Source organism: Eschrichtius robustus, chromosome 15 (assembly GCF_028021215.1).
Source record: "Eschrichtius robustus isolate mEscRob2 chromosome 15, mEscRob2.pri, whole genome shotgun sequence".
NCBI classification, from domain to species: domain Eukaryota; kingdom Metazoa; phylum Chordata; class Mammalia; order Artiodactyla; family Eschrichtiidae; genus Eschrichtius; species Eschrichtius robustus.
The window spans coordinates 85,033,943-85,061,835 of NC_090838.1; the positions used below are offsets into that span (position 1 = coordinate 85,033,943).

General features: G+C 46.1%; 1 protein-coding gene across 8 annotated transcripts in view; it reads right to left on the reverse strand.

Moving 5' to 3' along the window:
- Window positions 1-27,893, reverse strand: part of BCL2L11 (BCL2 like 11) — a 48,026-nt gene that overhangs the window by 18,001 nt on the left and 2,132 nt on the right. For 3 of the 8 annotated variants that reach the window (XM_068564620.1, XM_068564619.1, XM_068564622.1), the window contains exon 2: window positions 24,918-25,312. In XM_068564620.1, coding sequence (XP_068420721.1) covers window positions 24,918-25,299 — 382 coding nt within the window. In that variant the 5' untranslated portion in view covers window positions 25,300-25,312. Of the gene's footprint in view, window positions 1-24,917; window positions 25,313-26,236; window positions 26,500-27,893 lie in introns of those variants that run through there. The other 5 variants (XM_068564617.1, XM_068564618.1, XM_068564621.1 and 2 more) reach the window with 4 other exon arrangements.

Below are 27,893 nucleotides of genomic sequence, written 5' to 3' on the forward strand. Positions count from 1 at the left end.
GTATTCAAAGCAAAGTCAGTGAAAACCTGAGAAATGAATGAGCTTGTTTCCATGGAAGGAGGTGCAGTGATACACAGCCAGTCTGCACAAGTGCCACCAAGGGGCCAAATTAAAGCGTAATTGCATGTTTTGTTTCGATATTAATGCAGCCAATAAAGATGGCCTCAAGTCTGCAAACACCACATGGAGAGAGGAAATGTTTTGGGTGTAAGAGCAAAGGGCTTTTTTGAAAGGAGAAAAAAAGAGGGAGGTTCACCCTTTCATTAAGCTGTCACTCCCATCCACACCCAGTACATTCAGCCGTTGGTTAATGAGTCCATTTCAAAGCCACGTGACGGCCAAAAATGGAGCACAAAAATGTGAGTTGTCCAAAGATCCACCGAGCATCAGGAAGATGATATTCTCCAAGTACCACGAGGAAAAGTGTTCTCCACACTCAGAGAACAGCTGGGTAACACGGGTAACAGGAAAAGAGATGAGATTATTGGATTTCAACTGCTATTCACATGCGGCTTACGCTAACTTCCTGTTAAAAGGAGCACACTCTACTGGCAATTAAACAACGTGTTACGTTTTAACCACAGCGAAAAATTTGAACACCTAGGATAATCAGATTTTGCCATAACATGAATATAGCTTCCTGTTTTGTATTTCTGTAAAAAAAAAAAAAAATTCTGTATGTTGTATTAAGGGTTTTATTTATCGTTGCAAATAAAAGTGATGTTGGTTCCTAGGTCTACAAAAGCACTTAAGAGTGAACTCTTTTTTGAGTTTTTACCAAGTCTTCTCAATCTCTTGCCCCAACTTCTCTGTCCCCCGGCCCTCACCCAAGAGAAATGAACGATGATCCCACAAAGGCTGAGAGGCAGGGCGTCCTGTGTGTGTGTGTGTGTGCGCTCGTGTGTGTGCGTGCGTGTGTGTGCACACAGGTGTGGGGGCACTGAACAAAGAACACACGTGCATCCTCTCCAGAATCATCTGTGCTGGCAACGAGCCAGAGGGGAGATTCCCCAAGGACGCCTGGTGACGAGCACAAAGAAGGCTGATGACAGGAAACTTTTGGGATAAGCCAGGCATGTCCCCTGAATACCCCTCCAACCACACAGAAAACTGCGTTGGCTGTACCTCTGTCACAGATTCTATCATTACTCCGTACAAGCCTGTTAAAATTAAATTCTAAGTAGCTAAACCGGCAGAAAACAGAATTCCAGGGTATATGTGATGCCAAGTGCTCTGTAATAGTTCACTCCCTTCTCCTGGGTTTGCAGTGCTTTTAGGATTTTGTCCATCACAGGTACCAAATCATTACTATCTTTTTATACTATCAGCCAATCAAGTGCTCTTTCCCTGACTTTAGCAGCTGTTGTTACAAAGTTAACTCACCCTGGAGGGAAAGGAAAGCCTCTTTTCTTAGAATGATCACTGGTCATCACCTGCAGAGTTATCTCAGGGAGACGCGTGTATCCACAGATACAAGTGACCAGACCAGCGCACAGGATGCCACGTGGTCGCTCAGAACCCGTCACCCACCTCTCCTGGGCTCCAGAGCCCCACTCATTTCTCACTACACTTGGCTCTCTTTGAGAGAGTAAATCTGCCTTCAATCCTAGAGTCAGAACAGAAAATGCCAATTATCCAAAGAAAATCTGTGAAATCTAGACTGCGTAATTTACAAAGATGACAGACTGGTAAAAACTGTTGGCAAGTTACCCAGAGTTTAGTAAGTCAAGATACTCACTAATTTACCCAATGAATATGAAAGCCCATGAGCCAGACACTGCTCAGGAGATGGTCTGGGTACAGCAACCAAAGACGCCCAAGCCCTGCTCCCACGAGCTTACATCCCTGCAGATTAAATGCTAAACTTCAACTAAATGATAAACTTCTTCTGGACAAGGATGCTCATACCTTATATTCTTATAACACGAAACGAAGTTAACTCCCCTGGTTAATTTCCCCCAACCTGCAGGTGAAGTCTACTGAATTCTATTTAACACCCTCACTTACCTATGTGGTTTAGAAAGTTCTGTCTGGCTCACAGGAGGGCTGACGGCCAGAAGCACCACCATGGGAGCTGGTGCACATCAAAATGAGCACCTAGTGACTGCATCAACCTGGCCAGCAGCTGAGAAGGACATGTAGAACACTGGGGGCCAGATCCAACTTGTTCATCTTAGAGATAAATGCCCTGCTGTTTGTGGGGGAAGAAGATAAGCAGATGTTTCTTCTACAGAAAGAAGACTTCCATAGCTAACTGCTAGCTCCAATAAATGCACAGAGAGAAACACATCCCCGTGGTCTGGCAGTGAAGCCCTGGAGGCTGTACTCCTACAAACTCCTGGTGCAGACGGTCCACAGACCAGGTCCTGAGAAATCCTGAGCAGGAGGAAGAAACCACGGATCAGTTCTGGGGCCCAGACGTGTGTCTTTGGAGAACATTCAGGAGTCGGGACAGTTGTATTAGCCAAAGATAACTGGTTAGACCAGGCTTAGCATACACTAACTGATAGAACAGATCAGTAAGAGAGCTAGCAACTGTGCTTAGGTATATATATTTTTTGAAGTTTCTACAGAATAGTAACATACAATATAAATTAACGTTTGCGAAGGAGACTGATGTGTCCGGACTACCCTAACACGGCAGCTATCACCACTTGGCTTTAAGATTTGGAGTTTTTTTGAGAAGCAAATACTGTTCTTATTCCTTGAATAAACCTAAAATTAATGACCAACATTCACCCTGCAATAAAACCTAGCCCATAAATACAGAGAGTACTGGTTTTAAGGTAAGATCGTAAGATAAAAATTCTATTTTGAATATTTTCAAAGGCATCCTATTCCTATATTTTAAAAGGGTGGCCTTAATCTCAGTTAATACGGTGGATTTTTGCCACCTAAATTTCAAAGATTATTTCTCAAGTAACAAAATATCTCCTTTTGGTGGTGAGGGGGGCCGGGGGCTTTTCCTTGACTTCATCACTAGTTTAATGTTGGTGTCTGTCACATGTGGTCTCATGTCACGTGAGAACCTAGCAGGACTAAGAACGGGGTCTGGCTGACCCGAGAATCTGCTTGTCAGCCCCGTGGCCGCACTGGTCGGAGCCAGAGTTAAGGTTTTTATTCTCTTTATCACCAGTTTGCTGAATTCTGCCCCCCAGTGACCCAGAGCACGAACCACCACGATGCGGAAGGGATCCATGGCTCCGTCTTCCGAAGGTGAACCTGGAGCTGGTGGGGTTCAAGGGCAGGGGATAATCAAAAAAAAAAAAAAAAACATACCCTCACTCCTACAATCCTTTCTAGATACCCAATCTGCCTGCTCCCATGCTAATATAATCCACTTATCAAAAAGATCATTTACATTTATATCTCTAGCCTGTAAGACAGATAAACATCAAACATAAACATTTTATTATGCTCTCTGCAATGTGCTTAACAGCCGTAAATATTGATACCTGATCAATAAAATGGGTCTTTATTTGAAACAAAAGCTCTTATTACTTAGATCACATTTTTAACTAAGGCAATTTTACATAAACATAAGAACTTCAAAGGGGAAACTGTGATGAGGTGTATTTTCACCCACAGAAAATGTAGTTTCAGCATTTAAGAAAGCATTTCATGCCATAAACCTGGTGCTAAAACAGGAGAGGGGAGGGAAGAGGAAAAGGCACAATGAAATATAAACAGCTCTTAATGTAAAGCTACTACTCCAAAGCTGTAACCAGAAGTCCACACAAGGCCGGATCCGATCCTGTAAGCACCATTCTGAGCTGGGGAACTTGCTGGGCCCAGATTTTCTAACCAAAGCCACTAATCAAAACTTTGGAATGCAACTGTGTCAGACACAGGCAATTCTGTCAAAAGTGCGATATGTTAGTTGAATTTTCATCAACTCTTGGAAACAATGCTAGAATTTTCTGAAACCTAGCATTTCAGAATCTAGCATTTCAGGTAACCTGATTTCCTATAGGAAAAAAACCCCCCAAAACCAAAACAACCACGAGGTCTATGATTAATCTATTTTTTTATACCAGTGTGCCGGGTGGGTAGAAAGGAGGACAGTTTTTCAACGCCAAAGAACTCTGAGTTACTGAAAGATGTGCAGTATTGCATTAACAGACTGTTGTGGTTCAGCTACAGCTACAAAACTAGTTTCCAGCCCAGAGGGTAATTCCAAATCTTAAAAGCTCAGCGATTGAAAAAAAAATTAATATCGTGGTTAAGTGGCTGATAGTGAAATCAGGCTGAGGCTTTCGGAAAGGGCTTTCTGTAGCACCGCCAGCGAGAGTGGGAAAATTTTAAAAGAACGAGATTGTCGATGCATAATGAGCTCGACATCAGTCAAGCCAAACCTTCTGATTTTTCCTGAACGCCCAACCGCTTCCACCCCACTGTTCCGATCGGCAGGTGTTCAAAGGAGCTGAGGTCACATTCTGACGTTCACTGCCATCTTTCCACACCCGGCCGGGCTGCTGTGCGGATGCTTGCTGTGCGGATGACGAGAACCATCCTGCGGGCGGCAGGACCGTGTCTTACACGTGCGCTCACACCACTGCAATCATCCTTGGGGACAGGATGCTCTCATGTCCCAGGGCCAGCAGCTGTTTGAGTTCCCAGCACATCACTACTGGAGCTTCAGGTGCAGAACCAGAAACCAAACGAAAATCCACGGACACATTTCACTCTATACTGTTCTCAGATGTTCGGTGAGCTACAAATACTGGGGTAGAATTGAGATTAGATTTTCAACTAATCAACATGAACTGAGCTCTGAATCAATATTCAACTCAGAGCTGAGAAAGGGTTTCTTGGTCCCTGAAGAGACGCGGAATGTATGACTTCGAAGAAATTATTGTTTTTATTTTAAACACACCACAGAACATAATACTTAGGCAAATAAGTGCTCATTTTGCCCGGCACTTACCAGGGACTGTGGAGCAGAAAGCAAGCCCCTCCTCCTGGCATTTTGGGGCTGTCCATCTTTATCCCTGAGGAGACTCTGGATTGAACCAAAAGACATAAAGGACCCCTTCCTTGTTGGCTCTGAAAACAGGGCTAAGCCAATTCCAAAAGAAATGCTCCAAAAATGTTCGGAGGAAACACCGCTCCTGCAGGTGGCCACTTTGAAGGTCAACACTCATTTGGAGAAGTAAAAATTCTGGGATGTTTATTCAACCCAACAGTCTCCTTACTTAAGGGGCTATCTTCAGAAGTATCTTTATCAACTGAGATTTATCCACAGCTTACAAGAAGGAAGCAACCAGACAGCTGGCCAAGGTTTCCCTAGGAAACCCACCTGAGTGACGGAGCTGTCTCAGCAGCTCCAGAATTCCCAGCCACAGGGGAAGGAGGGCCGCTGCCATGATAATAACTGACTATCAGTCATTTACCATCATTTACTGACTGCAGTAAATGCTATCAGAAATCACCTTCAACTCTGATGGTTCTCAGAAAGCAAACGAGCCAGAACCCATTACACACACACACACACACACACACACACAAAACCCTCCCCTTCTGGGTCTACTATTTCTCAATTCCATCATTTTATTTTTTGATAAATACTGTTATCAATTCCACTGAACCACTGGATGAAAATGAAATGGATCAGAAATAAAATACAGAGATAGTATTCAGCATCAGTACTCATGAAGTTCCTAAACCTGTTTTTCCCTGGTACACACATGGGTCAAGCCTGAGCAGTTGCATGAATTCAAGACGGTGCTTTATAAACAGCTGCTAGGACAAAAATAAACAAAACAAAACTAAGAAAGCGAATGAGATGTAGCCAGTGTTTTCATACTTACTCTTTCCATGTGTACTGCCCACTGCTTTTATGTGGCCGTGAGTAAGAGAATCAAAATAAGCTGCTTTGATCAACTTCCAGTCTGACCATTTGGAAACTGCCAGTAAACCAAGGCTGTGAAGCTGGACACGAGTCTGGAAACTAGCGTTCGTATCTTCCCCCTTTGACCTTAACTGTATCCTACAATAAAATATGACTCTAAAGGCATTAAGATGAATGTGTCATGCCTTCTTCAACCTCAGAAGACCTAGTTACCCATCTCCCCTGACCTGTCCTCTACACACATATTTTCTAGAAGCCAAGGCCAGGAGCAAACCCAGATCCCGAGTTTTTATGTCTATGTCCAAGGACATACCTGGCTAACTCTGGGTCACAGCAGAAGCCAGCATCTTTCGCCAGGTGGGGGACCTGGCAGGAGCCTCCTGCACCATGATGCCTGGTCGCCCGCCCTGGGCCTGGTGCACCCCTTTTCCTAAGGCACTGTAGTCCTCACTGATAGGCATTAGGCGCTACAAACTTCTCCCTCCTGGAACTGGAATGTTCTCTTCTAACCCAGATCCCAATCTAGATTCTGTCCCCTGGGGCTACAAAGACAATCTATGATCCCTCTCAATCATTACCCCTCTTTTTAATCAATGCAACTGCCACCTCGTGCCCCAAAGCTGGTCCGGAACCAGTTCCTTCCATGTGCCTGTGTGACGAGCCCTGGGAATGCCCTCCATCACCACTCTGGTGCCCCTCGGGATGCTCTAGAAGCATGATGCTCTGATAGCGTGTGGCCGTGGTCTGCACTGGGTCTGGCCGGGGGCAGCAGGACACAGGACACTACCGTTCCTTGCTGTCCCCACACTGCCGCTAGCCCCCCAGTCTCCAGAACAGCTGTGTCTCTACTTCCATAGTCTTAGATTCCTTCCAGAATATCACAGAGGACTTGACTGTGCCTGTGCCATCTTATTCAGAAGAACAAGTCCAACCTCGTGACCCTTCCACTGACAGTGGAGGCAAATTCCTATCCAGACAATTTATTTCACTACTCACTCCAGCAAAACTACAAAAAGAGAAATGCTTTTTGGAGACCTTTTATTTTATTTTGGCCACACCATGCGGCATGCGGGCTCTTAGTTCCCCGACCAGGGATAGAACTCTCACCCCCTGCAGTGGAAATGTAGCATCTTAACCGCTGCCAGGGTTAAACTGTAACCCTGGCAGTGGTTAAGACTTAAGTGGTTAAGGTTAATGCAAAGTAGTCCAGAAGTGAATTCTGGATTGGGATTGGCTAAGTGGTTACAGCCAGGGAAGTTGTAAATATACAACTCTACATGTTAATTCACTTGAGACCGTTCCTTAGAAATAAAGTGTTAACAATTTTGAAGTTACTAGCTTTCGGTAACCATCCGTTGTTCCTGGCCCAAAATCAGATCTGGGGGAGGAAATGAGAATTTAAACTACAAATATAAAAATTTTTGATTACAGAGTGTGTGTGGCTTCCTCTATAAAATTTAACGCTGGCGGCAGGAAACAGGTGACGAAAAGTCTCTTCTCCTTAGTTCACATGAAGGTCTTAAGCATCACTGTTATTTTGTCCTGATGATAGCGGAGACCAAGGCAAGGGGCAAAAAACCGAATCCTGCAAAGCTACATCCAAAACAGCTTTCCAATTAAGACGTGTAAAAGCCTATAATTTTATTTATGCAGTTAAAATTTATACTGGCAACGCACTAAGTGAAGCGCTCACCTGTGAACGCAGATATATGGTGACTGATAACACACCAGAAGGATGAGGCATAATGAAAGCTTCCCACTTAAAACAAATTCACAAGAGGCAGCTGCCTCTTTTTATCCCACATCGTTATCAAGAGAGAAAACATGACACCTCAATTCCAGACACATTTTGCATAATCACAAGGATGGAATCATTGTGTTTGGACATTTGATGGCTTAAATATTTCGCCTCAAAACATATGTCTGCTGCAGTTGGGCTGTCTGACTTCTCCCTAAAAAACTCACAAAGCTTGTGCGTCTGGAGAGCACGTTTATGCTGAAAGGGACACAAGTGAACACAGCCCCAAAGCCTTTTGTAGGAAACCCAATGATAAAAAGAAGTGTAAGAACTGAATGCTGTGTAAAAAATAAGAAAACCAAAAGGCTAAAGCGAGCAGAGAATCTGACCGGTATCGTGAGCGGTCAATCAGAAAGACGGTTGGAGCCCAAGTCCCTTCATCCACTGACCAGCCTGTACCGACCTCGTTCAAGCCACCACCTAACCTCCGCGCGCGACACGGCAATTCGGGGGGTGGGGGGGGGGGCTGCGGATCCTAGGCCTTCTCTGCAAACCACAAAAATGTTCTGTCCATGGCTGTGCCATGTCCCCCCCCCAACACAGGAAAAAGAATGGAAGCTAGAGTCACCGCCTTAGGGCAGACACAAGTGTAAGATGCACAGAATTCTGCACTGAAAGATGTCTGGTCTGGTGGTATCAAAGGTCTTTTTATCTGCTCAGGTTCTCAGGTTCTTCCTCTTCCTCCCGATGCCCTTTCCCCTCCAGAGACACAGCTGCTGGCCAAGCTCTACCACCTCATGGGCTCAGATCCTGGGTGCCAACGGTTTGGTTACCCCCGCGCTGAGAAAACCACTGTGCAATACCGACTAAACAGGGTCGTTCCAATCCAGAGCAACTCCCACCCCGCCCACACCTGATACCCTTCAGTGCTCTGACCGCTGCAGACTGGCTGCAACACCCTCCCAATTCAGGAGGACACTGGTCCCCAGGCAGGTGGAGGGACCTGCCCCGGGGACTGCACGGCATCAGAGGAAGGACCAAGACTGGCCTGGGTCACCTGCTGGAACCTTCCACTCCAACAATTCCTACCAAACTATCAGAAAAAAGGACCGGGGCTTCCCTGGTGGCGCAGTGGTTGAGAATCTGCCTGCCAATGCAGGGGACACGGGTTCGAGTCCTGGTCCGGGAAGATCCCACATGCCGCGGAGCAACTAGGCCCGTGAGCCACAATTGCTGAGCCTGCGCATCTCGAGCCTGTGCTCCGCAACAATAGAAGCCGTGATAGTGAGAGGCCCGCGCACCGCGATGAAGAGTGGCCCCCACTTGCCGCAACTGGAGAGAGCCCTCGCACAGAAAGAGGACCCAGCACAGCCATAAATAAATAAATAAATAAAAATAAATAATTAAAAAAAAAAAAAAAAAAAAAAAGGACCGGAGAGAAAACGAAGCATGGTGTATTGTGTCAGGCCTTCCTTACAGAGAAAACCCAGTTCTGAGCTTCAAATGAGCCCAGTGATAAAGAGGGAATCACGGGCACTCATCCACTGCCTTAAATATCACTGAATTCTCTTTAAATCAACAAATATATGTGCTTCTGCCACGTACCAAATCATTTCCTTAAGTTGGTGAGTTGTTTTGACCAGTTTAGCAGAATTTATGCTCAGCTGTAAGTAAAACTGAGGTCTGAATTCAAATATATACTAACATAGCATAGATCCAGAATTCACTTCTAGACTACTCTGCATTAAGAAATTTCTCAAGGGATGAAAAAACAAATAAGAAACCTTCTTTTAGTCTCTCTTCCCCAGCAAACTCACCCAAACTAAGGTTGTCAAGTGTGGTTCATCCCATACATGCACGCCCTGACCCCGCCGACACACGTTTGCAAGAGAAAAACAGGTCCCTTCCACATAAGCAAGGTTCTGTTAAAAAAGTCTCAAATCACTCACTAAATCTATAAATCACTTACATCAAAATGTTTTAGGAACTGGAGTGAGACGCATGCTCTGGTCCAGGAACGTGACTTATTTTGGGAAAAAAAAGTTCCCAGAGCGACTCAGATAGTCGAGAATCATTGTGTCCAACCGGTTTTAATTTTAACACATACACCCTCTTGGACTGAAACGGTTGATTCCATTTTTCAGAAACTTTGGCTCCAAAACCATTTTCACGCCTAAGGAAGGGCCGCAAAGCCCAAACTAAAAGCAGCATCGTGCCCTGTGCAGAGAGCCAGACACCCGTGCCGAAGGCCCGGGTTCAAGGCCCTGGCTCCAGCACCAGACAGGGCCTTGAACAGCCCTCACTCCTGGCCTGCGGGCACACGTGGCCAAGCAGCCCCCCTACCAGGAGCTGGTCTGCTTCATCACCGTCTGCTTGAACCACAACTCTACTCATGAACCGTGGGGATCTGGTCCAGGGTAGAGAACAGAGGAAATGAAAAGTGAATTTGGGTTTCCCACAGGACACTGGGAATATCAACTCATCCTAAGCAAATACTTAAAACCACGAAGGCCAGCCTCTTATAAACTGGGCTTCAACTCGTGCACCAGGGAAATGTTTGTACTGACTGTTGGCATCCGTCAGCCCACAGTGTGTGAAGCAAAAGTTCCCAAGGATTCGTGATTCGCTCACTCAGAAGCAAAAACCAAAATTTAACGATGGCCAAAGGAGCAGAATTTCCTCAGGGAAAAGGAAAAAAAAATTAAAAAGCTGTTTTAAAATTCTTGATTCTAGTCAGGCAATGAATATTTCTAATGTTAAATCCACGAGCAAAATAACTTTTATTTTGAAAAAAGGTGCAATAACTTCTGATTGCAGGAAAAAGCAGTTCAGCCTATGTCTTATGTCTCCAGACCATTCTTGCTGCAAACACACGCTTGAACTACAGTCAAGTTTCTGCCAAATCCAATAGGCCGTCTCCCACAGGTGTCCCCAGCACAGGCCCGGTTCAGACAGAGCCAGGCGCAGTGTGGGTTTCCGGATGTCTCTCCATGGTCTAAAGATTCACCAAGGTTCCTTCTCAGGGTGATATACGGGTTCACGGGCAGGTGAGGGGTGATTTGGACCTCCCCCGCCCTCCCAGGCCAGTTTTTAGAATAGATTTTCTTTCTTTGTTTTTCTGTTCTGGGGCCTGGCAGGGTTGGAATTGTAGTAGCGTTTCCAGATAATTCACTTCCCTGTGAGTTGCCTAAACTTGTGAAACGACAGCTCCTTTCCATGGAAAGGAGAAAAGAACATTTCATTACGTCATGCTTGCTGACCTGCCGTGGCCACGATGGTCACTGCACAGCAAAGAAAATAGTGACCGAGTCCCTACCAGCCGCTCTCTGCCCAGCAGCTTATGCAAAAGTCCCCCAACCCTCGGAAGTGAGCACCTCTGTCTCCACCTGATGGATGAGGGAACCGAAGCTCAGAGGGACTAACAGATCTGCCCAGGTCACTCATGGGTCTGAAGAACAGTCGGATGCCATCCAGATCCTCCTCCAGACCCAGGCACAGCCCTGCAGGGAAGGCAGGAGCAGCTCACGGGCACTGAACCAACCGGTAACCCTGCCAGATGAAGATGTTGTACGATAAAATACTCACTTTGCTAAACTAAGAGGCAGACCCCAAAAGAGTAAATTAGGGGGCTGACGCCCATCGAAGTACTCATGGTGATGGGCCAAAAGCTTGACCTCATCGGGATGAAATCGTTAAGGGGCGTGACAATTAATACCAAATCATATGAGCAAGTTAATGCTGAAATCGTACATGCCGCAGTGACAGGCTGCTGTGCACGCCAAAAATGAAGATGAGCGTTAAGAGAAAATTTCAAATATATATTATTTATTAAATTTATTCTATTATAAATGCTAGCCGTGATGATTTTCCACATACGACAACAACCAAGACAAAAACGGGTAAGACGACCTGTAAGTTGAATACAAAAATATTCACTATTAACATTTTGATATATTTTCCTTCTAATCTTCTTGTTATGCTTATGAACTTCTTGATACCAAATTACACGTTACGGAGTACACGTTCATGTCCACCACAAAACTCATATGCGGAAATCTCTTCCCCAGTGTGATGCTACTTGGTAGGTGGGGCCTTTGGGAGGTGATTAGGTCATGCTGGTGGAGCCTTCGTGAATGGGATTAGCACCCTTGTAAGAGGAGGTCAAGGAGCTAGCTTGCCGTCTTGCCATCACATGAGGACAGTGAGAAGGTGGCCACCTACAAGCTAGGAAGAGGGACCCCACCAGAGCCGGACCGTGGCGGCACCCTGACCTCAGACTTCCAGCTTCCAAAACTGTCAGACAAATGTTTATTGTTGAAGCCACCCAATCTATGGCATTTTTAGTATAGCAGCACAAACAGCCTATGACACTAAGATGTCGCCAAGAACTCTGTAACCTTTTTAAATTGAACATTATACCAGGAGCGTTTTCCATGTGATTATTCCTTTTAACATCATTAGAAGACAGCACCACAGTCTGGCTAACGTAGAGGTTTTCCCACACCATTTGGACTGCCAACAGTTTTCTGGCTGGTGTAAAGAACGCCACGATGAGCCCTCTGCACGTACGTTTCTGCCAGCATTTCCTACAAAAGGACGGAATGGCAGGCCCTGTTCTGTGCCTGCGGAGCACGGTCGGCGGGCGGGCGGGCGGGCGGGAAGCACAGTGCTCACAGCCCGGTGCCCGACACAGCACAGGACCAAGGCGGCCGGGTCTTAAAGGACAGACGTTCGCTTTGGGTCCACAGGACCTCCACAGAGAAGGAAAGCAGTCTTAGGTCGCATGCCCCGGCACGGGTCCTGGCCGCTGACCAAGCATGAACGACCAGAGGACGGTGCCCAGAAGGTGAAAGCGGATGGAAATTGTGTCGCAGGAGGAATGCACTGAGACTGAGGCCGCCCCAACAAAGGACGGATGAAGACCACTGGGCTCCAGTGTGGGAGGCGGGAGGGGTGCTGGTCCACGGGGAGTCCCATCCAACACAAGCAGGGTGACCACAGACCAGGGGCGTGCAGAGACTCGGGCACTGGGCAAGTGCTCCGATTCAGTGGTTTCAAAGTAGGTCAGGAAGCAAGGCATCAAGACAGTCAAGCATTCAACCGGCGATTATGTGCATATGTCTATCTAGAGATCTAACACCACAAAGGCCCTAAATACTAACTGAGACAAATCAGTGGATGATTGATCTTTCTCCTGCCTTCCAATCCAGTCACACAGAACTACAAGACCTACCATTTTCCTAATGAGAAGTTCCCTTATGGCATGTGGAATCAGACTTGTGTCACCCATACATTTTCAGGCAGTGCATTCGAGGGTGGCATGGTGTGTACCCTCTGAGGGCACATCACCAGGGGAATCACAACAATAGATACTGCAGTTAGTATCTGAAAAAAGTGGCTAGGATTACTGTTAAACCGCTTCCTGACATTAAAATCCTACTATTCCATATAGAGAATACAAATAAAGGGGGAAAGAGGTAATTTCTAAAGTTCTGAGTAGTACTTTGCAACCAGAGCCAATCAATACCAATCACAGATAGTTAAAAGAAGATATAGATTTTTAGCTCCATGAAGGTGGGGTCACCCTACTCCTCCAGGTCCTCCTTTTTACAACTAAGCACGCAGGACTGAGAGGGGAAAGAGCGTGGGCTGCCTGGGGACCGCGGGGCTTAGGGAATGACAGGGGGGCGAGTTCCCCAGTTTGCTCATTACCCTCCATACACCTTGGCCAGGGCACTGCAGAGGCCTGCAACGTGATCTCCAACAGGCAGAGAGAAAACGCTCCAAGGAAAGCCTGTTCTCTTTAGCCAAAGGACTGGGGAATGGGGGCCCCCAACAGAAAGCCTCTTGGCCATTCCCACCCTACTCCAGCTGAACACTGCACGCTGCCCATCCCCCTGCCCAGCAGGAGTGGTTGGTGCTCTGAAACCACCCAGGTGGTATTGGCAGGTTAGGCAGGGAGCTGATCTCCCAGGCCTCGCCCAGTGGAAACAGATGACGCTGTGATTCCCCCCTCCAGGGCCCCAGAGACAGCTCCACCGTGACCCTGCAGCATGGAGGTGGTACCAGGCAGGGTGAGCCGCCACTGCACACACACATACACACCATGTATCAGTGGGCCCAGCCTCCACCTCCACCCAACGCTGACTAGCAATGGGACAGAACAAGTCAGAGTGAGTCAGCCCTCACTTCCCCCCCCGCCACCTCAGGCCGGCGGGGAAGGCCTAGCGGGAAGCTGAACCTGCCCAGCCCCCAGCAGCAGCAAGACTGAATGAGGTGGTGGAGAACAGGGCTAGTGGCCCACTGATCCCCCTACCCCAGTCTCAAGCGTCAGTGGGACCTGGTGGGTCACTGAGCCTCCACGCCCACCTGGCATGAAGGAGGACGAAGGGTAACTCACACCCAGCACCAGTGAGGGGAACGAGGTGATGGAGGGCAGGGCTGGTGTGTTCCACCCGCCCCCCCACCCCCACCCCAGCCCTCACGCTGGTGTAGACAGGGAGCAGAGAGGAACTGAGCTTTGGCCCCCGCCCTGCAGAAACAAGGCCTGCAGGTCAGCCCTCCACCTTTTCCCCCACCAGGTGTCAACAGGGGCCAGAGGAGCTAAGCGTACACCCCCGACTGGGCTCCGTGAAGCCGTGCGGGTCGGTGCCCTGCGGGTCGGTGCCCTGCTTTTGCTGGGAAAGTAGCAGCAAGGCCCAGGAGGGATCTGAACGTCCACCCCACCCGGCAGAAGCAGGAAAAATTTTAGAACTGAAAAATACATTTAAAGTAAAAAAGCAAAAAAAAAAATCACTGGAAAGGACCAATAATAGAGTGGAAGTGACACAGGAGAGAACCAGCGGACATGAGGCTAATCAGCAGAATTTAGTTCATCGAAACAAAGAGAATATACGATGAAAAATGAACAGAGTCTCGGGGACCTGTCAGACCACAACAAAAATACTAATACTCTTTTGTCACAGAAGTCCCCAAAGAGGCAGGCAGGGACTGAAAAAATATCCAAAGACATAATGGCTGAAAACTTCCCAAACTTGGCAGAAAATATCAAACCACAGATTCGAGAAGCCGAGTGAACCTTGAAAGGGATAAACCCAAAGAAATCCAAGCCACATTAAACTTCTGGAAACTAAAAGACAAAGAAAAACCCCTGAAAGCAGCCAGACTGAAATGACACATTACTTATAGGAGAACATTGCAAATGACAAAGGATTTCTCACCTGCAACCATGAAGGTCAGGAGCAAGTGGCATGTTTTTCAAGCACTGAAAAAAAAACAACCGTCAACCACAAATTCTATAACCAATGAAAATATCCTCAGGGGGTGCGGGGGGCGAGGGGAAATAAAGACATTCGCAGATGAAGGAGAACTGAGGATTGTTGCCAGCAGGCCTGTCATTGAAGAATGACTAAAGAAGTCCTCTCAACAGGAAGGAAATGATAACAGAGCCTTAGGACTTCAGAAAGGAAAGAATGTTGGAATGGGAAAAAGTGGGAGTAAATAACTAGGCTACTTCTCAGGAGTTTCTTAAATTACATTTAGCAAAAGAGATAACATCATCTGACATGGTGCTCAATGTATATGGAGGAAATATTTAAGACAATTATATTTGAAAATCAGGGCAGGTAAGGGGACCTAAATGGAAGAAGTAAGGTACCTACACTGCAAGTGAAGTCATAAAATGGTGACGCCACTGACGGTGGTAGATTATAGTAAGTTACATCTGTATAGTGTAATAGCAGAGCAATATATGTAAGAACACTACAAAAAAAAAAGGCAAGATGGAATCCTAAAAAATGTTCGGATAACTCACGGTAAGGTTGAAAAAAGAAAATAGGAAACAGAAACACAAACAGAGGAAACAGAAAGATAGTAAAATGGCAGACTTAAGCTCTAACATACCAACAAGAACCTTAAATGTAAACAGTCTACATGCACCACTAAAAAGACAGACTGAGTGTGGTAGAAAAAAACAGTATCATCTAAAGATATGTCGTATACAAAAAAATCTTATTTCAAATACAACATAGGTAGGCTGGAAGGGTAAGGATGGAAAAAGACATCCCATGTAAACACTGCTAATATTTTTTACAAAAAACAGGAGTGGCTATGCTTTATAGCAATGATAAAAGGATCAACCTAACAGGAAGATGTAGTTCAAAATGTGCAAACACCAAACAGTGCCTCGAAATATACGGAGCTAAATCTGACAGATATGAAAGGAGAAAGAGACAAATCCACCATTATAGTTGGGGACTTCAACACTACACTGAGCAGCTGACAGAACTATTAGACAGAAAATCAGCGAAGATATAGAAGAACCAAACAACACAACCAACCAATAAGACTAAATCGACAAATATATAATGAACATGCCAACCAACAAGAGCAGAAGACAGTTTTTTTTTTTTTTTCAAGCACTCATAGACCATTCACCAAAAACAGACCATATCCTGAGCCGTAAAACAAACCTCAACAAATTCAAAAGAACTGAAATCATACAGAGTATGTTCTTTGACCATACTGGAATCAAGTAAGAAAACAATAACAGAAAGACAAGACAGTCTTCACGCACTTGCAAGTGAAACAACACATGTCTAAATAATCTAGGGTCAGAAAGGGAGTCTCAAAGGAAATAAAAAGAAAACACACAGAAGTCAATGGAAATGAAAACACAATATACCAAAACATGTGGGATACAGTTAAAGCAGGAGAGAAGGGAAATTTATGGCACTAAATGCTTGCAGTAGAAAGGTCTCAAAACACTACTCTAAGTTTCTACCCTCAAGAAATTAGGAAAAACAAAACAGACACAAAGCAAACAAAAGAATAATAAAACAACAGAATTGAAAACAGGAAAATAATAGAGAAAAGTCAACAAAACAAAAGGCTGGTTTAAAAAAACAAAACTGGGGAATTCCCTGGTGGTCCAGTGGTTAGGACTCTGTACTTTCACTGCCGTGGGCCCCAGTTTGATCCCTGGTCAGGGAACTAAGATCCCACATGCTGCACGCAGCCAAGAAAAAAAAAAAAGTGTTTAAAAAAACAAAACTGACAAACTCTGATAAAGATTGAAAAGACTGATAAAGATTAAAAAGTAAGAAAACATAAGTCACCAATATCAGGAATAAAATGGGCTATCACAACAGACCCTGTATCCATTTTAAAAGATAATAAGGGAACACTATAAACACTTCATAGGCTCAAAAATTCAACAACTTAGAAGAGATGGACCAATTCCGTGAAAACCACAAAGTACCAAAACTCAACCAAGATGAAACAGATAACCTGAATAGTCCTATAAACACTAAAAAATTGAATTTGTAACTTAAAAACACCCAGAAAATAAATCTCCAGGTTCAGATGGTTTCATTAGAGCATCCCACCAAACATTTAAAGAAGAATTAATACCAATTTTACAGAATCTCTTCCAGAATAGAGCAGGAGGGAACACTACGCAACCCACTATTAAGGCCTTGATCAAAGCCAGACAGTCTTAATACAACAGATAAATACCTCTCATGAACTTAGGCACAAACACCCTCCACAAAATATTAGCAAGTTCAATTCAGCAATTATGAAAAGAACTACACCCTGATCAAGAAGGATTTATCCCAGGAATGCAAGGCAGATTAATACTGAAAGTCAACATAACACAGCATATCAACTGGCTAACATAAGTCACATGATCATATCAAGTGATGCAGAATAAATGTTTTATAAAACCCAACATCCATTCATGATAAAAACTCTCAGCAATCTAGAAATAAAGAGAAACTTGTTCATATTTTTAAAGAGCATCTACAAAATAGCTACTTCATACTTAATGGTTAAAGACTGAAAGCTTTCCTGTTAAGATCAGGAGAAAAGGCAAAGATGTCTGCTCTCACCACTCCTATTCACCATAGCACTGGAAGTTCTGGCCAGTGCATTAGGGCTAGAAAAAGAAATAAAATACAAATCACAAAGGAGGAAATAAAACTGTGCCTATTTTCAGATTACATGGTTGTCTAGATAGGTCTCCCAAGAAATTTTTGAATTAGAGTTCAACAAGGCTGTAGGATATTAAGAGCAATGCACAAAAATGAACTGCATTTCTATATACTAAAATGAATACGTAGAAACTGAAATAAAAAATAACGTACCATTAATAATTTCTCCAAGGTAAATGAAATCTTAACAAAATATGCATAAGACGTTTATGCTGAAAATTACAACACCTAAAGACCTCAATACTTGAAGAGACATCCCTGCTTATGGATTACAAGACTTAGCATAGTAAAGAGGCAAATTCTTCTCCAAAGTGACCTACAGGTTTAACAAAATTCCTATCAAAAATCCCAGCAGGGGTTTTGGTAGGCACAGACAAGCTTATTCTAAAATTTATATGAAAAGGCACAGGGCCTAGGCTAAAGCAATTTTGAAGAAGTAGAATGAAGTCTGAAGAATCACTCTACCCATTATAATGGCTTCATACACAACCACAGTAATAAGACAGTGTGGTATTGGCAGAGGGACAGATACCTCAATTAATGGAACACCAAAGAGAAACTGGAAACAAACCCACACAAACCCGACAACTGATCTTTGACCAAGGTGCAAAGCCATTAGATTGAAAAAGAAAAATCTTTTCAACAAACAGCGCTAGAGCAACTGGGCACCGTAGTCCAAAAGAATAAACACTGACCTAAATCTCATACCTAACACACGAATTAACTCAACATAAATCAGAGATCTAAGTGTAAAATGTAACACTATAAGACTTCCAGGAAAAAAAGAAAAACCTAGGAAAAAAATTTGGGGACTTAGAGAGCCTGGTGAAGAGTTCTTAGACCGGACACCAAAAGCATGATCCACAGAAGGAAAAACTGATTAAATGGACTTCATCAAAATTAAAAACTTTTGCTCTATGAAGAGGATAGAAAGACAAGCTACAGATTGGGAGAAGACATTTGTAAATCACATACCTGACAAAGGCCTTGCTTGACTCTAGAATACATAAAAACTCTCAAAGCTCAAGAGTTAAAAAAAAAAAAAAAAATCCAATTAGAAAATGAGTGAAAGACATGAACAACCATTTCACAGGAGGGTAAACAGAGGCAAAAAACATACACAAAATATTCAACATCATTAAATCTACAATGAGATATCATTACGCACAGGTCAGAATGGCTAAAATACAAAATAGTGATAACACCAAATGCCGGCTAAGATCTGGAAAAAATGGATCTCCCACACGTCGCTGATGGAAATATAAAATGGCACAGCCACACTCTGGCAAACTGTTTGGCAGTTTCTTAAAAAACTCGAGTACCGTAGGATCCAACAATTGCACTTCTGGGCATTTATCCCGGAGAAATGAGACTCATGTTCACACAAACACCCATACAGCACAGTTCACAGCGGCAGTTCTGTTGCCCAGGTGAAGCCTTGGTGGCCAGTCTGATGGGTGGCTTCACCAGGAAGACTGTGCCCATGGCCTTCAACTGGCAGCTGCCCAAAGATGTACCACAGGACAATGTGTAACGTCCAATGCAGGCTGGCAAATGCCCCCCAAGTGCCAGCTGTGCCAGGTCCCTGCCAGAGCTGCAAATGGCCCAAATGTCTTTCAACAGGTCAATAGCTAAACTGTAATACATCTAATACACACAGCATCCTGGGTGGATCTCAAAGGTATTATGCTGAGTGAAAAAAGCCAAGCTCAAAATGTCACATATAGTACGACTCTACAGCATACTTGGAAGAACAGAAGTACAGATATGCAGCACAGATTAGTGGCTGTCAGGGGTTAGGGAGCAGGAGGGAGTTGGCTGTGATATACAAAGGTAGCAAGAGAATCCTTGGGATGGAACTGTTCTGGATCTTGACTGTGCTGGTGGTCACACAAACCTACACATCTGATGAAATTGCACACAAGTAAATACACTCTCACACACACAAATGGAATGCATGTGAAATTGGTGAAATCTGCATAAGGCAGCTGGAGTCTATCAAGGTCATGTGCTGGCTATGATACTGTACTATTTAAACAAGGTGTTGCCATTGTGAGAAACTGGGTAAAGGACACACACATAGGTCCTCTCTGGGTTATTTCTTACAACTGCATGTCAAACTATAATTATCTCACAATAAAGTTCTTTTAAAGATGTAAAACTTTAAAATGTCTAGACAGCTATCAATTACTAAACTTTGTTTGGAACCAGTAAAGAAAATTTTCCCTCTCTTTCGTCACTTTCTCTCCCCACACAGGACCTACAAAGTGAATTTGTTTCTCTTGGTGTCCAAACGAGTGACCCTGGGGGGTCTGAAGGCCAGAACCAGGTCTTCAGCAGAGAAGACTCTATCTCTGTCATCAGGCTCCAGGGCACCCTGAGGTGCCCAAGGAACCAAATCACTCCGCCTTCCACCTTTTCAAAGCCTGCATGTACCACAGAGTTTAAAGAGGTGAAACAAAACGGATACTCATATTTGCCTGGAGAACAGATCTACAAAGCTCACTTGATGTTTAAGATGCTTACGAGATTAGGGTAATTACTTTCACTCGTCTAAGTCAACAAAAGCAACCAAAGGAGTAAGTTCCACGGACATGATGTGCTTTGAGTGGAAGAATCAGGTCTGGCTTGCTAAAGCACAAAGCCCGGTCCAGCTCTTCCATCTGCCAGGCCAACCCAACCATTCTGTTAAAACAGAATGCCAGTGGCAGATCTAATTTGAAATTTTTCTAGTAGCCACGCTTCAAAAAAGTAAAAAGAAACCCCTCAAATTAATCTCAAAACAAACTTAATGGCCAACATATATAGGAAAAGATGCTCAACGTGACTAATCATTAGGGAGCTGCAAATCTAAACCACAAGGAGTTATCACCTCACACCTGTTAGAATGGCTATTACCAAAAAGATGAGAGATAACAAATGCTGGTGAGGATGTGAAGAAAAGGGATACTGTTGGTGGGAATGTAAATTAGTGCAGCCACTGTGGAAAATAGTATGTAGGTTCCTCAAAAAATTAAAAATAGTTCTACCATATGATCCAGCCATCCCACTTCTGGGTACACATCTGAAAGAATTGAAAGCAAGAGCTCAAAGAGACATATGTACATCCATGTTCGCAGTAGCATTACTCACAATAGACAAGAGATGAAAGCAACCCAAATGCCCGTCGACAGATGAATGGACGAAGAAAATGTGGTCTATACATACAATAGAATATTATTCAGCCTTAAAAAGGAAGGAAATCTGCTTCACATGCTATAGCAGAGATGACCCTTGAGGACATTATGCTAAGTGAAATAAGCTAGTCGGAAAAAGCCAAATACTGTGCGACTCCACTCATGAGGTACCTAGTTAGAGTCTTCAAAATCACAGAGACAGATGGCAGAATGGTGGCTGAAGACCTGGGTGGGAGAGAAAAATGCAGAGGCGCTTTACTGGCTACTGAACTTCAGTTTTGCAGGACGAAAAAGTTCTGAGAACTGGAAGATGTGAAGATACTCAACACGACTAAAGGGTACACTTAGAAACAGCTACGATGGTAAATTTTGTGTTTACCACACACACACACGAAATATATATATATATATATAATATATACACATATATATAATATATATATATATTATATATATATATATATTTTAACCCCCATATTCAAAAATCTCAGCATACAATTAATATAAAAATGACTGAGATATTTTACGTTCTTTTTTATATGCTAAGTCTTCAGACTCCAGTGTGTATTGACACTGACTGCACATCTCAGTTTGGATTAGTCCTATTTCAAGTGCTCAATACTCACGTGTGGTTTCCCCACTGGGCCTGTGCTGGGCTCGACCGTACCTGTCACCCCTACCTGACAAACCTTATAGCTGAATCTAAAGAACAAAACTGTTTTTTTGACAGGTGTTGGCTGGGTCTTCTTCTTGCAAAACCTTTTGGGAAATCTTTATTTTTTTCACATTTTAATTAATTTATTTATTTTTAAATTTACTTATTTATCTTATACAGCAGGTTCTTATTAGTTATCTATTTTAAACATATTAGTGTATACGTGTCAATCCCAATCTCCCCCTTTTGGGAAATCTTATTTGTCCCTGGTCAGCTCTATGGAAAGGGCAAAGCTCAAATGATGCTGAACATCTCCCAAGGACCTGCAGGACATCATGCCCCTCCCCCCCACCCTACTCTGAGAGCTCACAGCTTAAAAGAGGGGCTGGTAACCAGCTAAAGCAGGCACAAGATGCTGACGGATGGACGCGAAGAACAATGCAATTAGCTCCCACCCGTGATTTCTGATGTGCCAGGGAACAAGTATAAAGTTTAAGTCATTTACCAAAATGACGTATGAGAGTTGTTAATAACTAGCATTCACCTATATCCTGACCTTTCTCAGCTCTGATTTGCAATTGCTTTGACTACATCTTCAAAGCACGAATTTGTACAGAATTTAGTACACATTTATATTAAAGATACACACAGAATAAGCACACTCACCAGAAAAGGCACTCGGCAAACCAATACCTCTGTTGGTGATTCTGATTCGAATAATCAGCTCTTCACTGATTAAGAGGGCATTTGTCAAGCTAATCCTCCCAGAGTGTAAACAGAATAGAATTTGGTGAAAGTGAAAAAACTGTCTCTCTCACAGCTGAATATACCATTCTTTGAATATACCTTCAGAAAAATTGAAGACAGGGAGGAAAACAGGAAGACGTTTCTAGTACAAACACCCAACTGCTGTACATCCCAGACAAGAATTTACTTTCTCAGTAGAACAAAGTGCAAGAACAAAACTGCCACACACATGCTCTCCACCCCAAGTCACTCAGCAGAAAACTGCTCTGTGGCTAAAGGAAGCCCTAAGGAGGACCTCTTTCTAACCTCACATTTGTGCTGCACTGGTTGAAACCAATATAATGACTTCTTTGTGAAAAACGTATTTTGCAGTAAATTATCAAAAGCTTCACTGTAGATCTTAATGGACATGGCTGAGTAAGGAGTACTAAACACGGCTATGTTTAGAGATCCCAAATTTACCAACTCAGCGTATTTCAGTGGTCGCTGGGCACTGAACTATTTTAAGAATAGCCAGGGAAAAAAGTTACAGACTACAAAGGGTGCAAATTTTATTCTTTAATTTAACACACTCACATCTAAATCCCCTCGTCCCACCAGCAATTCCTCCCTCCCCCCATCCCACCTCCTCCCCCCACCCCACCCAAACAAATCTCGCAAGAACTTAATACTGAAAACTTACCTTGGTGCGTTAACTTCAGACAAACCCCTCAGAACTTATCATTTAATCCTATGCATTAAACTCTAAGTTACCTCACCAACCTACGGGAACGTAGTTAATACTATAAAATTACACCTCGCGATCCATTACTTTACACTTCACAGGTAAAACCATAACTTTGCTTAATAATTTAGATTGTGATCTCTCTAAAGCTCTACATCTGTCATCTCAAGTAACGGTGCTTACCTTATAATTTGCTTGCTAAACGGCATGTCACCAAAAAAAAGCATTCATGCCTATCCCTATTAAAAAAAAAAAAAAAGAAAGAAAACAAAACACTACCTCACTCACTATTCCGGGTTAAGGAAGGAATATTCCAGGGAAGGAGCAACTATTTCCACGCACTAAGCCACCTGATACAGAGGTCTGCACGGAAAAACTATAATGGCTTCCAGAGGATCCTTAAAATACATGGGGTTTTAAACACGCACACCATAAGGCCCCATTAATTCATTTAGCAACTCATTTACTTGTTAAGTCCTCATATAGTCAAGAGCATTTTCGAGGGCAGAAAAACATATGCAAGCACCAAGACCTTCTAAGGCTAAAATGAGCTCAGGAGTAGCAATAACTAAAGTAACAGTAATAATAAAACTTCCAGCTCCTTTCCCGAAGGAGGGGTCCTAAGAAAGCATTTAGCAGGAGACACGCAGCCAACATGTATAGCTGCTGGTATTTTTGTCATTTGTCTGCCACTTCCGAGGTGTGCCCAACCTCTGACAAATGACCGAGGTCCTGAGGTTCTTACTAACTCTGCAACATGGGGACGGACCTGCACGGTTTACTGCACTGAAGATTATGAAGACTGAAGTCTACTGTATTTGCAAAACTAAGATTTGTCATGTGTTCCAACAGTTACGTGGCTACTCTGATGATTTTGTTTTAGTTAGCCTTTGGCATGGTAAGTATCACCTATGTTTTAATAGGATCTATGCTGGATTTCTTAATTGGAAACACTGCCAACTTACTTGTATCTCTTTAACGCAGAAGGGCTAATCTGGACAAATGGTAAATTGAGAGTCTAGTGAATCCTGATCAAGACATGAACCTTTTCCACTACTGGGGAACAGTGATTTGAACCGACACACTCACCCCTTGATCAGGGTGGTGAGGACTCTGCACGCTCAAAGCCATACCCTGGAGGCTCAAGGATCAAATCAAGCCCGCAGATGTTTTTATTTGGCTTACACAGTGCTTTCAAAGTTCTAAACAAGTTGCCAAAGCATCAGGAGATTTGGCATCAAAATCTGCATTCTCGGATTATCTGGCCCTATAGGAAAACCTACCACCCTGAGACCACACACCCTCACAGCCCCAACTGGGAGCAGCCAAATGGACAAGAGCAAACGCTCTCCAAGCTGCCATAATTCCCACCAGGTCAGTTCCCTCACCGATGGGATTGCCAGATTTTTCTGGGCATTTACGTTTGCCACTCTTCCTTCAGACTCTGAAACTATCTTTAATCCCTGAAATAAAAACCCGCAATCTAATCTTATTAGTACTATGTCCAAACCCTCCAAGCAAACAAAATAAGCCCAAACAGGAATCTGAGTAGAAAACAAAATATTTTCATGGTTCTATGGTGGTAGTGCTGATATGAACTATTTCATCTTCTTAAAATGTCATTTTTGAAAACGATTCACTTCTCTCATCCCTTCTTCCACACTTTCGGTTAGGTTATTACTCTATCTGCCGTAACTGATTGAGTCCCTTTCAAGCAGAATGTCATTAATGAGGAAATCTTAGTGGTTAGGACAACATGCCACAGTTAGATACTTTAATGAAGGCACCAGGGGTTCGAGATATACTGCCCAATAGGCTGATGCTTGGACCTCAACTCATCGCTGCCACAAAACTTGGTAACGTGTTTCTTGAATGTTGGTTGGATGTTTTATTTGACGTATGCGTCATTCCCAACAAAACACGGAATATATCTGTAAAAGGATTCTCAAAGGGGGCTTTAAATGCTACACACAGCCTCTGGACAGAGAGTCAAGCAACCACACGTGCACTGCCGCTCCCCCGGGCATTGCTTACCCATCGCACTGAGATAATGGTTGAAGGCCTGGCAAGGAGGACTTGGGGTTTGTGTTGATTTGTCACAACTCATGGGTGCCGGGCTCCTGTCTGTGTCAAAAGAGAAATACCCACTGGAGGATCGAGACAGCAGGGAAGATCTTCTCACGAAGATGAAAAGCGGGGATCTGGTAGCGAAAGGGCCGGGACTGGCCGGTGGGGCCAGTGGGCCCTGCGGGCTGCCTTGGGGGCAGCGGTCCCCTTCTCCTTCGGGATTACCTTGCCGCTCTGTCTGTAGAGAGATGGGGGCCCCAGGCCTGAGCTGAGGAGGCCTTTCGGCAGGCTGCAATTGTCCACCTTCTCTGTCACACTCAGAACTTACATCGGAAGGTTGCTTTGCCATTTGGTCTTTTTTTCTGCAAGGCAAATTAAAACTAGGGTTATCTTAAGCAAAATAATAATTACAACGAATACCTAAATGGGCAGACTTTCACCTATTCTTGAAAAATCCTTAGAATTAATGCCCAACACTTTAACACTGTCGTTGCTTATATAGGAATAGTTTTCCATACGCTCTTCCAAATAATAATAAAAATAACCTGCATAACAAAGGTATCATTATCTTTGTTTGGGGGGGGGGTGAGGTGGGGAGGAGGGACTAAACTCCCTACCACCAAACAAAACACAGCAACAATGTCAATTACTAGTGGAACTGGTGCTCTACCACCACACACACACACACATACACACACACGTTTTAGGAGAGGCTGCTTGTTTGAGATCTATTCACACGTGCTCTTTGCTCAGGCCCGACTAGAGTAAGTCAGAAACTCCCAGCGGGCTCTGATTTCCCGGGATCAGATACAGCGCTGGAGCCCAGGAGCGGGCGCAGATGCAGCGATTGCAGGCGGCTGGCCGCGTTCCCCGCTCCGGCCCCATTGTTCTGCCGAAAGTGCTGAGGACAGCAAGTCTGGGGAAGGTTTGGCAAGGGCCGTCAGTCGTAGTAAGTGCGTCACAATAGAGTTTGTAACTCAGCGCGGCTCGGCCCAGCCGGGCTCCGGCTCTCCGCCCGCCCGAGGTCCCTCCCGCTCCCGGCTCGCGCGCCCCTCCTCCGGCTGCGGGGCGGGGGGGCAGCGCGCCACACCGAACTCGCCGGAACGTCTCCGAGGTACACTCGCACTGTTAGGTGCACACCTCCAAATGGGAGGGGGTCCCCAAAGCCATGCCCTGGCGACCCCTGCAAAGTCCACAAGTAACTCCGCACGCTGGGCGGCATCGGGGCGCGCGGCTCCCGTACCCCATAGACTCTCCCCTCCGAAGGCAATCAGACCGAAACTCACGTCCGCCCCTTCCCTTCCGAGCGTCGCGTCCGGGCCGGGGCCCGGCGGCGCCCAGCCCGCGCCCTTCGCCGACCCGGAGCCCCCTGACCGTCAACACGAAGGCGGTCCGGGAGACAAAGCCCGGGACTCGCGGTCGGAGCGCCCGGGGCAGCGGAGAGCCTGCAACTCGCCGCCCGTCCGCTGCCGCGCTCCGCCGGGCAGCTGAGGGCTCCGCACGCCGCGTCTCTGGTCCGCGCTGCCCCGGCCGCAGCCGCCGGGAACATCCTCCGCCTCCTCCCGCTCCTCCCCTCGCGCACTGCGCCCGCCGCCGCCGCCGGCACCGCCGACCTCCCCGCGCCGCTGGCGCCGGGTGCCCGCGCTCCCAATTGGCCCTCGTGCGGTCGCTCCGCGCCACAGCCAATCGCCTGCGGCGGCGGGGGCGGCGCCTGCCCGACAGGCCGCCAAAGGCCAGGCGATTGTTGACAAACTCGCCTCCGAAAGCGGCTCCGGCCGTCGCTGCGGCGGCAGCCGCGGCGAAGGTTTCCGCGGCCTCGGGGCCGGAGGCTGCCCAGGCTACCCCGCCCCGCCCCTCCGCCAGTCCGGTCGCCGCGCGCGCCTCCGCAGCTCCCGCCGCGCCCAGCAGCCAGTCACCTGGAGACAAAACAGGACCCTCACGGCCGGCCCCAGACTCCAGTCCCAGCAGCCGACCCCCGCCCAGGCCCGCTAGGGTGCGGACCCCAGAGGTCACCCCCTCCCCAGCTGTAGCCCCCATCCTCCTCCAACTTCCTCCCTCTTTCTCCCCGTGCACCACGGGACACGCACCAAATCTGAGCGGCTACCACTGGCCACCGACGCGCATTTCCGCGCGCACCCGTGACCACCGCAGACAAGGAACACATCCATAGCCCCATCCCCGGTGTCCGGCGGGCCTTCCACTACCTGCGCCAACCCCGAGTAACAGGCCCCCGAGGGCACGGCACTGCCAGCCAGCACTGCGCTCGGGCACGCCCGAATCGCTAAGACGGTCTGGCCCCACGGTCCGGGCAGGTTCTACAGCCAGCGGCTGGTCCATCGCGTGGCCCCAGCGGTCGGAGGAGGCCCTCTGTCTCTCGCTGTCTGTGGATAGTGCGTCTGGCATCGTCCGCAGGGCGCCTGCACACCAGACAGGACCCCCAGACACGTCCGAGAGAGAGAACAAACGCAGCAGTTGCCCAAAACGTCGGCCTGAACGAGTAAAAGGAAAAGCCGAGTCCCGTCAGTTTAATCACCATCACTGTTCCATAAATCCTTCACAGCGGGCCCGCGCCCGAGAAAAGCCGAGACGCGAGACCGGCTCGTACCTCGCGGCAGCTACTCGTGCGCCGCCGGGGCGGGCAGGCGGCGAGACTTCACGGCTGGGCGCGCAGCCCAGTCCGGCGCGGCGGCCCCCAGCTCCCGGGCCAGTGCGGAGAGCACGCGCTGCCTCTCCCAACCGGCCCGGAGACGCTTCACCACCCCCGCGCGCCGCATCCCCGCCCGAGCCGTACTTAGACTAACTGCTCGCAGCCTCGGTGCGGACGACCCCTCCCCAAAGAGGACCTGCCTGGGGAGGGAACTCGACCCTCACTGCTGACCGCCTCCTGCCGCCCGACAAGCCGGACGGGGACGCGCTCCTCTGCCTGCACGTGCGCGGGAAGCG